General features: G+C 42.2%; 2 protein-coding genes across 2 annotated transcripts in view; one reads left to right on the top strand and one right to left on the bottom strand.

The window, feature by feature from the left end:
• The window catches only part of LOC128298323 (uncharacterized), a 171,989-nt gene that overhangs the window by 51,539 nt on the left and 105,785 nt on the right, over positions 1–14,665 (top strand). The gene's annotated exons all lie outside the window — the stretch shown is intronic.
• Positions 6,707–7,716, bottom strand: LOC128298327 (chymotrypsin-2-like). The gene is made up of 3 exons (XM_053034076.1): positions 7,647–7,716; positions 7,185–7,594; positions 6,707–7,009 (listed from the first exon to the last, which is right to left on the bottom strand). Exons 1-3 carry the CDS (start codon positions 7,714–7,716, stop codon positions 6,707–6,709), a joined length of 783 nt encoding a protein of 260 aa, XP_052890036.1.

Here is a 14,665-nt window from a genome sequence, read left to right as displayed (position 1 = left end):
GGTATTAAATTTAAAAATTTCTTTATCAAAGGTTACTATGCTGAGTGCATCAACTGAAGTTTACGCTAGATGGCGCTTCATGCTAATAAAGGATCGTGCACGATGATCGATTTAATTAGTTCGCAATTTAATTCGAAAGGTCACACAGTAAACAGTAAACTAATGCCACCCTAAACACTAGAATAGGATATTATGACGAATAAAATGTTTTTATTTTTATCTTTTTGCAATTTCAGAGGTTGCAGAACGCAACAGTAACAGTTTCTTCGGTTTAAAACATATATCACTCGAACACTCTATGTTCGACTGCAATTTCTGCATAATGATTGCAACTGTATTACACATATATTTTATCAACACCCTGCTACACCTATGTCGAACAGCAAAACAGTGAAACGAAATTGGATTGCGCGATGTTTCCGTGCCGTGCAGTAATGCAATATAAAATTCATTTGAACGTAAACCTCTCCGTTCCCTACCGGGGATGGATGGGAAGGGAACGTGGAAAACCAATCGCAATAAAATAGCAAGTCCATAATTTGATTCCACTTCCTATCATTATGCCCTCCCTAGTATGTAGTCGCTATCGCTGATCCAGTGTGCAAAGGCTGAGCGCACTTGTTCTTCAATTTGCCCTCTAATGACTACATTGGTTCGCTGTGCGCTACTGGCACAACGCACATTTCATCATATGCTGGGTGTTGTTTCAAATTATCTCCTTAACCTATCAACTCTACGAAAGGGAGCACGTGTGTTGGGGATGGGCTGAAGTGGAACGTAAAACATAATATTCCCTGCTCGTACAACAATTTTACGCCACCGATAGCATCTCGGTCCTTACCTTCTTTATTGCTTATTTTGTTTAAGCTATACCCGATGTGTTTTTCTAGACAGCAGAAAAAATATGGCCCGAACGCTTCATGCCCGTCAGGCAGGCGGCAGGCTTTTAATAATAAATGATGAAATTATTTCTTTGCGTACCATCACAGTACTACGGGACCCCGGAGTGCGCGAGCGTTCGTCCATTAACATTTGATTGGTGTTCGGTGTTCGATTTATCGATAGCAAAAATTCCAGTTGCCTGTTGAAACAGAGCTTACAGCAGCGTGGTGTTGCGAATAGGAGGGGATTATAACTTAACAATTCCTTAGATTCCTCTGTGTCGCTGCAAATTATTGCTTGCCTTTTAAAGGCCTTCTTCGAAGGCTGGCGTAAATTGTCACCCAATTTGTTGTAAATTCGTACCAAATATCGATTCGCGAGTTAGAGATTGAGAGCGACAGAAAACTTTGTGATTATTGGCGGTGGTTGGTGGTAATCAGTGCTGTTCGACATAAGACGATCAATTTACATAATCCGCTAACCGTATTTCATGGAAAATTTATCAGAGGCCTGTTATAGAACATATGGCAAGAAAAAAAGACATTCAACCATGTCTGTTTCATTCGAATAGAAATAATCACGAAACTGCAAAAGTTCTGCTTAATAATGTAGCACAAATCAACTCAAATCGCTTTACAACATCTGTAAATTGTTGCAATCAACATTTAATTAAATGAACTGTTGCCACAAACACTGTTACAGTGGCTAGTTAAGACGCGCACTATGCTCCAACAATGAATGCTTTGCCTGAAGAATAGTTCCAAACACTAGAATCGCATTGTGTACGGCCAATCTTTGGTGGCTAGTAAAACTTTCTTCACCTTAGTAGCTGGTGCCGGACGGTGGAACCCACCACGTACTACGGTAAGAGTTAATACGCAACACCGCATGCCCAAAACTGGCAAAACTTGTGCTCGTGCCACACACTTGCATGTGCAACAGTGTACGGAGAGAAAGTTCCCTCCGTCCTTTATGATGCCTTGATTTTACATGCTTCTTATTAGGCATCACGTTGCAGCATCACGTGTCGGTGAAAGTTTCCCTCAACTCATCTAAGTTGGCGCAGTCTATTAATTATTAATAGTATTAATTAAACATTGTTACTATGGACTGCATTTTTGATTCTTAACATTTTTCCCAAATTTTGTCAAAAACTATTCTTTTAAATTTTTGAACTTATATATCATTTGAGGTATCAATTCGTTAAAGTCATCTCATTTGATGGACAAATGCGGACTGCGGTAGAAAAAAATGTCTGCAAAGTGATCAATTTACCCTCAGCACCAACTCAGTTCAGCACCAACATACGCCATCCACGCCAACAAATAACCGACATAAAACTAGTAATTTTACTTCAATATCATGCACAACGATCGTGTGTTTGGCAGCAAACAAGCTAAAATTGGTACATTTACACCCAGTTACGGTAGTCGACCAGACCAGCATCCAACAATCGTTATCTCGTCATGGGTTAAACTTTAGGATGCATCGTTGTGCCATAATACCCTCTCATATCAAAACATGCTCGGATTTAACCTCCCTTTTTCCACCTGGCAAGCGCACGACAAACGTGCAGCATCATAAAGCGCCATCATTTCCACGGCTGTGTTGGGGTTTGCGATGTACCATGCACGATAATGCGCTACACACACACAGCGATCGGATTAAGATAGCTTTTCAATCCATTTGCAATCCATTTGCATGTCCATTTAATTCAAAACCGGCGCTAGGATGCAGATTGTGGCCGAGATGGAAGCACCGCCACCGATAAAATGGCAATCTTGTAAAAGCTAACACTTTTACGCCACCGCCATTAGCTGATGCTTGTTTGGTATTGTTATGTGGTAAAATTTGAATGTTTATGGCACTTCTATCGAGTCGAGTGGGAATCTGCCGAACAGATTGTGGGAGTTAGTGAAGCGTTTGCATAGAGCGGCGCCTGATTGAACATTGTCATGGTGGAAAACATCCTTGAACTTGAATTATGGTAAGCAACTTGCTGAGTATGTCGACTTTCATAATCGACTTGACTTTATTCACTTTAAAGATCAAGTAGCTCAATAACTTCTCATATTTTTGCATAAGTTGCGAGTTCAACAACTTCTCACACGTTCTCACACATACCATCACTGATTGTTTTAAAGCTTCATCTCACCAATTTGCCTTGCGCCGATGATGATCGAAGCCGTACCACCTTCCCTTTATGTTGTTTGTCTTCCCATGATGAAAAGTTAATCCCATGCTAAATCGGTTTCGGTAATCCACGAGCAGAAACTTGAAACAAGATGGTTTCCCAGCAAAAGTGAAAAACAAAATGGTGCACCCGTGAGTGTGAGTGGTACTGTTTTTAAAAGTTTCACGTGTATTTTTGCTTCTCTTTTCCGCTGCTCAAAAAATCGAAACATCTTTGCTGTCTTGCTGGCACGTTAGATGATGGAAAATTTTCAACTTCCATTCCAGTCCATCCAGTGCGCCAAACCGGACACACTTCCGGTATTTTTTCCAGTTTGCACGGTGTAATGTCATGACCACCGCCCGAAGGTTCTTGTCAAGGGGGTCAAGGGATTTAAGTTGCACAGTGTAACGGGAGGGTGTACACTCCCACACACTTACAGCCGTTCGGGAAAAGAATGGTTCTCTACTTAAGATTACAATATTAATGTGGACTGTGCGACGAAGCGGTCGCAGGACCATGCGTTTGTGTACGAGCTGTAAACAATTTCCGTTGATGATTTCCACACATCCGGCCTGGAACGCTTTGTGTGGTACATTACTGAGCATTCTGTGCTACGAGCGCGCTTATCGATTGCATATGGAGGATGGCTTACCATGACCGACAAACGCTTCGTAAATCGATTCTTCCGATAAGAAGATTCGCTTGAAAGGTGATTTTACACAGGAAAACTGCACGACATGTTTTCTCTCTAATTTTGTACTTTCTTTTCTTTCTTTGTTTCCTTCTCGCTCTTTGAATCATGTAACCGTGAACTGCGAATGATCAAATGGAAAGAAATCCAGTGTATGCTCAAAATGGATAAAGGTTGTACCCGACCATATTTCGCCTGCAGTTGATAGTTTTCTTGACGTTTTACGCTTTATCAATCGTGTGCCCGTGGGAAAATAGAGATTGAGAAGGACAAAATCGGAATAGGTGCTCCCTAGATATGGCTCCCTTGAATGTTAGAAGCAATGTTCCTGTTTTACGATATTCCCAGTGCTTCTGCACCGACTGCACAACGTTACGTTCTCTTTGGAAAGAATATCTGTTTTTACCTCGCCCCCGTTTAAGCTGTTTTTGAAGTGGTCATAGTGAAGAGATTCGCCCCCCTCTTTTTCCCTTTTTTTAGCCCAATCACACTCTATCGATGCATTTGACTTGCTTTCGGAAAAGCTCTACATCACTACAGCATACCCAAAAGCATGAAGTGCAGCAAGGGTGATAGGAAACATAAAGTTCCCACTATAAAGCCATTAGTGATTCATTTCAACTTTTTCCTCTCTTTCGTTTTTATCCACCACTTTTTTGTTATTATTGCGAGAGATCCCTTTACCGGCTCGGTTGTCCTTTTAGCCTTGTCAGTCAACTCACTGTCGATTGTCATCGTAGCGCTAGCAGTTGTCTCTGGTTCTTTTGGGAAAGGATATCAATCAAACGCAGGGCTCAGGGAAAGCGGTGAATAAACGGCCATAAGGAGGAAGGATTTATAGGATTGAAGAATGTGCCTTCAGTCTGCTGCTCATCTCTTATCAATAATTTCCGTTAACGTCTGTTAAGGAAACGTTTTATTTTCTTTTCACTAAACTCACTGTGGGAAAATGTTGGGGAAATTTTCATGATTTCATTTAATTACTATTATAAAATCATATAAAGCTTTTTAGCATACCGAAACCTGTACTCCCTTTCGTAAATCTCTTATGAATAAAGCATCTCGAAAGTTCACTTCTCTATCAAAGTTATTGCAGTGCAGTGAGTACCAGAAAGCTAGAAAAAAAAGCTTTACCCTTCACAACTTATGACCATTAGGAGAACCCATTGTGTTGCTGTGCTTACGAGCGCTTTAGCCCACGAGGATGCAATTGAATGGAGAAAAGCGAATAAGTGTAAATCGGAAGTAATGGCAAGGAAACCATCCGAGCAATTCTCAATAATCCGCGATTGCACCCCAATGGAGCCGCGCCCGGTCGACGATCGGATGGGGTTGATGGCATCCGTGTGATTGGTGGCATGAACAGACACCGAACCGAAGGGTCTGTAATGGTTTTGCTTTCATTGCAACCACATTAATTATCCGTTGGCGGATGATGCACGCAGAACGGCACAACGGCGTTTCGACACTGAGATCGTTAAAGGTCAAGTTTAGGGGGCGATTTTTTGTTATTGATGTCTCCCTTTACAGATTAGCTTCACCAGGAGGATTACGTAGATGATTCTCACTAGCAAAAAAAAAGCGTTTATTAAAGCTTATATCTCAATTTAAAAGCGATTTACTTTAATGTGTAATTAAACCCGTTTTAAGCACCGCAATTATTCAACGACATTGTTTAATTCGTGAGTTGATTCGTTAAAAAATGGTTTTTGAGTTTTGATCTTTTTTTTTTCTCTACCCGTAAGCACGGAAGCACGAAAAGATGTAGCTAGATCATAGAGCTAGACTTCTAGCGCACGGTAATTACAATGATGATTATTGTTATGGAGCCCATTACGACGGTCCCGGCCAGCAACAGGTGTCTCGTTTGAGGTAATGTTAGAAATTGGAATATTTTGATAGAGCAACGGTATGGCCATCTGTGCATAATTGTCTTCCCATCAAGGTCAAGCTGGGAGTATGACACCTTATGGTACGTGTAATCGACACTTTAACATGGCAATAACATTTAACAAGTCTTCGTACAATTAAATTCATGGTCGCGTTGTTTGAACCATCACATTTAACTTCGTAACTTAATGTATTTTTTGCGTGCATCGCTAGTCTGTTCTGTAGCACAGTGGTACACGCGGTTACATTATTTGGCACACGCTGCATTATCATCAATTATGCTGTTCAGACGATCCACGCAAACCGTTTGCTCGAGATATTGGTTGCCGCTTCGATGCAGCACACACACGAAGCAAATACTTCCATTAACGGTCACTTTATTTATAGATTGATGTGGGCATCATTGCCCTCCATCAATGCGTATTTGCTGCAAGGGCTCAATCTTACCTTCCTTCTTGCGATCCGTTGTCTGTTTTGTTGGCTAAATTTCCGTTTCCCGCTCAGTACACCACCGTACCGTAATCTCGTATTCCTTTGTCAATTACGAAAAGGGCTGATTTGTGTTGGGTCCGACCCGTGGATCTAACCTCCGTCCACTGGAATGTCCCTCGGCTTGGCCCCTTTCCGCTCTGATACGTTGGGTATTCACTTCTGAACCATGAACTGGTCCTTCGGCCAGGACTTGGGGGCATTTTGAGGACGAACGTCACTGTAACAAATGGGAGATGGGAATGTTTTAAAAAATTCAATCAATAACGGTACATTTCCCTGTCATACATGGCAGGAAGGAGGAATGTAATAAAGTTGCAAGCAATATATCGCTGACGACGAGGGAGTTTCTTTCCGAGTGCGAGTCGTGGTACGGTTATGGGAAAGTGAATGTGTAATTTTAAGAAGTTGAGGAATGACGATTTTCCATTTTTCTCCATCAAATTTCGATAGTTGCATGGTTCCGGTCAGTTTGGAAAGAATGTGGAGTTTAGTAGAAATGCAATAACATTCTTATTAGCCGTGGGCAATTCCGTTCCGGAAAATCACAAGTATATTTTCTTCAAACCTCCGCGACCTCATACTATGACCGATGCGATCCACGGTAAATGGGAATAGACACGCTCGTAAACGTCCGACACCTCAGTAGCGCAGGGCACGCGAACAAACGAAGCAATGCCTTGCACCACTCCGTCGTACGCCAACGGTCCACCCGAATCACCGGAGCATGCACCCTGGCCTTCAGGGCTGGAGACGCACATAACGCTGTCAAAGATGTTGTTGGAACCTGGACGTTCGGCACGGCATTCGTCCATCGTCAATATGTCCACCGTGATGTACTGCAGGTTGTCCAACACCTCAGCCATTCCATTGTCCATCGTCTAAAATTGGAGACATAATGAGTTCTAGCACTACTTGGTACATATAGAATTCTGACCGTAATTGTACATTTAAATTGTTTCATACAGTTGAATTTTAGCTACATTGACGATAGTACTGTCCAAATCAATGCACAATCTGCCAATCGGAAATGGGATAACACTACGCGTCACTTACATTCGATCGGCCCCAACCCGAAATGGTGGCACCGGTACCGGCCTCCAAATTCGTCGTCGGTAAACCGATTGGTTGCGTATCCTCATTGAACTCGATCGGTTCCACCGTCTGTATCAGGCTGATGTCGTTCTCAATCGTGTCCGGATCGTAGAGCGGATGGTTTACGATGCGCATCGTCGGGTGATAGACACCGCCGGACGCAAGCAGCACGCTGCCAACGTACACGTTCAGGTCGGCCGGTTCCATCGAGATTGTGCAGTGGGCCGCCGATAAAATCCACCGTGGCCCAATGATGGAACCACCGCAGAAGTGGAAGTTTGGTGGTCGCCTCAACGACACCTGATACGGAAACTGTCCCGCGACGGCATCATATCCTCCAACAATTCGGCCACCGTTGGAACCACTAGCTGCTCGAATAACAAAACGGGCATAACTATGTGTGAAATTCGAGAAATCTCGCACTGCACTTACGAATTGCGGCTACCAGGCCGATGAATAGTAGCGCGAACGCGAATAGTGTCACGCGCGACATCCTTGTCGTCACCTAAACTGCACTGCGGGTGGAAAATCCAGCCCGACAGGTGTCACTAATTTATACCACGCGGTATCCGTCGGATGGAGCGGAACCGAATAGATAGCGATAATCGTCGCACATTTATTGCATGCCGATGGACGAAACACAAAGAGAGATATGCCGGCTTGGTATGTTCGAAACGATAGTGTCGGTGATGCGAGACAATTGCTATGATCCGGTCGGATCACCGTAATTCGCATTGCTACGCTGTCACCCAAATCTAGCAGGCTATCTTGTGTGTCATTTACTGATAAGTCTTGGCGGCAGCAGTAGCAGTAGCGACAGTAGGTAATGGTCAACGCACCCGTGCCGGGGGCAGTGTTAAGCCGCGGGTTACGACTTTTTGGGGGACATTCGCGTTTTATGAGCCTTCTGTAGCATCATGCAGTAACAGGGGGGGGGCGAAAAACCTCAAGGCACCCTACGATCATCAGATGCCCGTAAGTGCAATTCATTCGAACCACGATAGGAATGCATTGACGTGTGTGGGTTTTTGCTAATCGGTTATTGATTCGTGACGGTTGCCAGATTAAATGATTACCTTGTGTTAATGATATCATTAACCTCATACATAATACAGGAAAGATAAGTTATACATTGTGAAGTTATAAACACTGAACTGGAACACTACGGCAAATGGGTCAAAGAGTTTTGCAAAAAGAGTTGCCAGTTTTCATACGTGTTTAGTTACATTAGGATGCAAATTTGCAATATTAGTAAAATTGAACATATTTTCTTGTCATTTTAAATCTTACAATGAATAAATACCCTCTCCAATGTGATATACGTCTTATCAAATAGAGCGTATCGGGTTTTTTTGCGCTTGCGATGTATTGGTTCAGACTTCTAAAAGCTTGAGACTGCTGTTGTTCGTAAGCTGATACTTGTTGAAGTGAATTTTATCCTTTTTCGTTCTTACCTCCACCTACAACAATAATCTCGGTAAAAAGTTTCCACACACAAAATGTGCCTTAAAACCATCCCATCGTTGTTTTCTTCCTAGAATATCATTACCGTACCTGCAATTTCGCTCGAACAGGTAAACAGAAAAGCAAAATCATTTCAGAGGATCATGTTTCGCCAGACATTCATCTTACAGCGCTTTGCGTGCTATTGTTATTGCGTTAATCAGAATTGGCTTTAACATGTTTTCCTTCGGTAACGGTTTATATTTCACCAGGTTTTTCTCTTAGATTTGAAGATCCAAAATTCCAGCTACAGCTACAGATTTAATTGTCTATTAGGGATTGTTTCAAGATGCTATTTTAAGAAAAGCATAAGATTCTTTTTTTTTCGGTGACGACCAAACAATCAAGTGTGAAACTCATTTCGTTTATCGCTGTTGTAGTTGCGGTGGAATCACTTAACCTCTCATACACATCATGGTTAAGTTTAGACGTGATATATTAAATACATTTTTACGTGTATGGACATTGCCGTACTCGGTTATTTTACACAGCCTTCATAAAAGAAACAACTAAAATCGGTTTAAATGTTCTTACAAACTCAATATATTCTGTTCAAAAGTAGTGAAGAAAATTGCAATGACATAAAAAGTTATAAAACCTTCATGTGCCTCATCCATAAACGTAATTCAATTCCAATTCTTTAAAACAATATCAAAAGTGATTTATACGGGAATGTATTATCAGGCTGTATAAAGCTTATTGCATCAGCCTGGAACGACTCCCGCTATCTATCTCGCTTAAGTATCTAGAGATTTCGTACGTGACTCACAAAATGCCCCGAGCATTGCACGCCACAAGAAAACGCCGGGTTGATGGTATTCCCTGGCAGCGGCATCCTTTTTTGAGCGAAATAAATTTGATATTTCACTAGAAAAAAAAAACATGGAATGGGACGTTACAGTTCAGGGTCACTGTGGAATAAATTGGAATGTGAGCGAAATATCTATCAATGTATGCTGTAGGTTTGGTGTTTGATGTAGCAAAAAGTGTTGCATTACATTAGGCAACATACCTCATGAATTGTTGCATAAATGAGTTAGAAATGTCAGTGATTGCGGACAATAAGTGGGGGTTTTCGACTTTTCGCATTCAGTGTGCTTAATATATTATAACTTACAGTACAAAAATCAATTCTTTTATTGGTAATATACAATAATATAGTTTCTTACTTTCATGTAAACGTTCCGTCCTTCTTGGCGGTCCGTAGCGTGCGCCATTCGGGGGATTTCAATAGGTGTTGATAGCGAGCTGGTGACAAATCTGAAATTGATAGAAATTCAAAATTAAGTCAATGGGCATTGAGGTGAAATAGAGCAAATATTTTTAACAACAATAAACTCAAAAATCAACACGCAACTAAATTTCTTGGCAGCATTTTTTACGCACAAGTTACGCAATTAAGTCATATACTTTTCGGTAGCCGATGTGTTCGCCTTTAAGTGTATGATAAATATTTATGATCGGGCTGCGGGGTGCGATACGATGCAATAGGTACAGAAAAAAAACGAAGTTAAACTTTTATGCCGTAGTTTCGCGCGTTCCCTAACGCTGCAATTCCGTGTACGACTTTATGCGTCTGCTTGGTTCGGTTTCGGCCTTGATATCGGCTTTTTACCCAAGCATCCCATCATTTTCACCGACCTGACCCGAAAAAAAAAAACGGACGTAACACAGCGTAATTATCACCACATTTATCGTCCCAAAAATGGGCGTGGGCCCATTGATGGATGCTTGGGACCTTTTCTGCGCGGTTGGCGCGCGCTTTGATTCTCACACACACACACTCGGCCGGATTTGTTCGGATGCCTTCGACCATTATTCGCGAGTGATTGAAGATTGTGTTTTCTGGTTTTACGTCGGTGTTACGTCCTGTGGTAGATGGTACGGGATGCCCTCCTCGCCTGATTTCCCTAAAGGAACGCGGCGGAAATTTAACGAGAGTGGATTACCGGAAACATACAACCTATATTCCTTTGGGTGAGTTCCAGGATTTCTGCTTCGCAACTCCTCGAGGAGCCGAGGAAATGGATCAAGAATATTTGTTGTTCAATTTGTTTGTGGATGATTTTTACGGTACGGTGATGGTTTTGTGGATACAATTTATGCGGCTCTAGCTTTTCATGCATCCTTTTTTTCCCCTCGAGTGATGTTTTTGCGATGATTATCATTCAATTCGTTAAAAAAAGGATGAACCAAATGGGCCGAAGTTTGTACCCAAACAGCAGGGCTATGGTATTACACGTTCCCGATATTAGTCGAGAGACAGACCTCTCGGGAGACGCCGGGTATCTTCCCGGAATGGTGCGAACCCACCACAAACAGGGCAGTAAAAGAAGGTTCGGTTTTATGGGCCCTGGCAAATGATCCACAAAACTTCGCCGAGGTGAGGTTATCGTAAATATGGGCGGTTGCGGGAAAAGCGGTTGGTTGTTTTCCGCTGTAGCTTTATGAGCTTACCTCTTGCACGGGATTGTTAAACCGTATCGAACGCTGAACGGTTTATGGTGCAAAATTCGGGAAGATGCATTTCTGATGGACCAAAACAAAAAAATGCTTGAAATCATTCCAATTCGGGTGAATTCTAAAATGTGTTGTACGGGAAAAGATTTGTACTGTATTTTTCATGACGCGGAAAGAGGTTTTGTTGTTCCCGTTCAAACCAGCGCACGTAGGGTCGGTGAGAAGTCGGTGGAAATTTGTGCCCAAGACCCTGACGGATCCGTCCGTGCGCTGGCGGGTTTCAAGAGAATATTTATCACCACAACGTGAAAAGTTAATGGCAGACAGAAAAGGTTTGCGTCGAGCACTTTTTTCCTCCCCCCCCTATATCAAATGCGAATGCGATCGTTACGTTTTAGGACCTTTCGCAGCCGATTTTATTGTGGGTGAAAATGATTTTTATGAACAGCGAAATTTTACTGCGTGAGTAGAGTACATTTCCTTTGTTCGGCATAAAGTATTGCCTATCGCGGTGCTATCCATCTTGAGTCCTTCTATCAAAAGTTTCGGGCAATTCCAACAAGTTTAGCGTTTCTAATTAAATATGAAATTACTATCGTGCACTTTAAGAGTGGAAAAGTAAATCAATATCTCAAAACTTCGCACAGCTTAGGTCGAACAGTGTTCTCTGTGCCCTTTTTTGCGGCCCGAAGATGGCATCTCGCCAGCGGGACTCTATTTGATTTCATGATTGTGAACCGTTCACCCGCTTGCCAAATATTTGCCGAGCTTCTTCCATAGACATAGTAGTGCCTTGGCGCAGCCAAAGACGGTCACCTTGACCTTTCTCTACAACTTGGGACTATCCACCCGAAGGACGGCGTGACTCGTTTATCCCCGGGATCGATATTTTTGCGATGAGTCAAAGTTCTTGAAGTATCATTAATTTTGCCATTTTCATCTATCTCGCCCGAATGCCACAACATTCGACGCTCATCGTCACGACTTGCTGCTGGTCGGTGAATTCTAGCGCCGATTCTACCGGCGAGCACTGTTAAGCTCCACAATCCATTCTGAAGCTGGCAAACGAGGATCTTCCGCGATGGGTGCGGTAGGAACTTTAAAAGTATTGGCCACAAATCATGCAGGCTTACTATGGTGGTTAACTTTAAGCCTTAACCGCAAGAATCAATTAATGGAACAGCGGCAGGGAGGAGCTTTTTGCCCAATGGGGGTAGAGAAGGGGGATGATCGTTCACGGGGCACTATGGCTGTTTTAACACTCGATGAATTTTATAACAGCTTTTATCCCTCATCCAAACGATGTACCGATAGGCAGTAAATGGAAGCACGTAATATGTTTCATTGCCCTCATAAAGCGCGTAAACTCATTTGAAGTCTGCTAAAACGGAACTTTCAATCTCACGTTGATAGTAAAATCTGGCGTCCACATTAATGCGTAATAGGTGCTCGTCTACGTCGTTTTGCGGTAGATTGTGATGTTCATGGTTCTCAAATGGTTCCAAACGATCGTGTAAGGAAGGAGGATTACATCGTTAGCAGTTATTACTAGGTAGGTTAAATATCAATATTTTTTTGGTGAAATATTTATCAAACCTTTCCGAGCCGTTGGTTTTAAATTGATAGACAATTGGTTTGCTTTACCGCTACCGGTTAATGCAATCGTATCCAGCGAACGGCACGTAAATAAACCCTTTTCGCTGTAGATAAGAAGGAACAGAAATGCTTCTGACCCTATTTTTTGTTTTGCACATTTCTACCTGACCCCAAAGGATATTACGGTGGTCTACAGTAGTGCAAACAAGCGTTGCGAATCCCTTTTTTTTAGTTTGCATTAGACACACATCCTCCCCCATCGATGATGAACAAAATGGAGCAAACGGATTCAAAATTAAATTATTTAAAACGATCCACATCCACTCACCCATATGCTGAAACACCCGGACACAGCCTGTGTGTGAGCTAGGCATTTCCCGGAAAAGGTTTCCTTCCCGGAGATCGGGGTCGGGTATTTTTAATGTGTTATCTTTCCGTTAGCATCACACCTCTGTTATCACTCACAGCGTGGTAGTGCGGGGGCAGGCACAGATGATTGTTAGGAAGGGGAACGAGACAAACTCTGGTGCTTCTCTAATGAACCGAAAGGATCATACTCCAGTGCTGGACATTTCTGGACAGCTGGTAAACACCGGTACGAGTGAAGTGTAATGAAATTAGGGTTTGGTCAACCGTTAATAATATATTCATTTCAAGCACTAGCCGTGTGTTACCGGAGCGGTGGCGTTGGAATTACTGGAATCAGAGTTTGTACCGAAATGCCTGTTTTCAGGTAAGCAGTGTGACACCAGATATGTAATCCACATTATGGATGATGTTTCAATTACATTGCGATGCAAACATTGATAAGAATGTTACATATTTCCGAATTTATTTTCGGGGATTTTCGTTAAATTCCGGAGATTTAAGTTATCAAGAATTCTTTATAATTTTTTATAGGTATTTTTGGTATTGAGGGATAAACAAAGAAATAAACATTGCAACTAGCCATCCTTTCCCTTTAAGTATTTTTTTAAATATATTGTACACCTTCGTAGTCAGATTTAGTTATCTCTTTCAATTTCTACTTTTTAATTTTGAACTAACAAGTGACCGTATGTTACGGAGCTACAGTTCGTATCAATAATGTTCCATGGTTCAATTATAACGCACAGGTTAAGTGAGAATTGAAGCAGACGAGTCTTTTCAACTTTCGTTTAATCCGCTTAAATCGTTGGATCTATCGAATTCGAAATCCTGCTAAACATTCTACTTCTGTCCTCGGCCTATAGCACTAGTCATAAAATTAAATTCAATTATTCAACGATGTGCGGTTGTGCGAAATTAGGTTTACTATAAATAATTGAATTTACCGCCAGTTATTGGCGGGCCCTCGAGGACCGAATTCTGCAACTAACGCCGTTTTTGGTTTGTTCGAATTCTTGCATATACGGTCACACGGTGAATGCGTGAACAGAGATAGAATGGGAATTGAATTCTGCATTTCGCGCGGGAACATTTATTCATTTCGGCTCCTGGGATTCTAGGTTAACGCATTTCATCATATAATTCAACTTACAGAATCGACAGCTGTTACGAAACGATAGCATATTAAAGATTCCTGCTTTAAACACCCACTGCTGCCGTTTCTATGCCGTTATTATTTCATATAAATTAACCTCTTTATTGAATGAAAGAGCAACTTGAACTGGATCAACTTCCGAGTGGTTCGCGCTCGGTCGATTGATTCTTATCGCACCAAACAATGCCCGATTAAACGCTTCGAATTTATGGTTACTCAATCAAGTCACACAACCCTGCAGCCGCCGTTGGGAAAATGGGAAAACCCGCGAACCTGCTGACGATGGAAAACTTCCCATTAAAGGGGCTGCTGTGTGTTTCCCTTTGGTTCCTGGTTGCCTGAGCGTGTTTGACTGCAATTT

Source organism: Anopheles moucheti, chromosome 2 (assembly GCF_943734755.1).
Source record: "Anopheles moucheti chromosome 2, idAnoMoucSN_F20_07, whole genome shotgun sequence".
NCBI lineage: Eukaryota > Metazoa > Arthropoda > Insecta > Diptera > Culicidae > Anopheles > Anopheles moucheti.
This window is presented reverse-complemented; position numbering and strand designations above follow the sequence as displayed.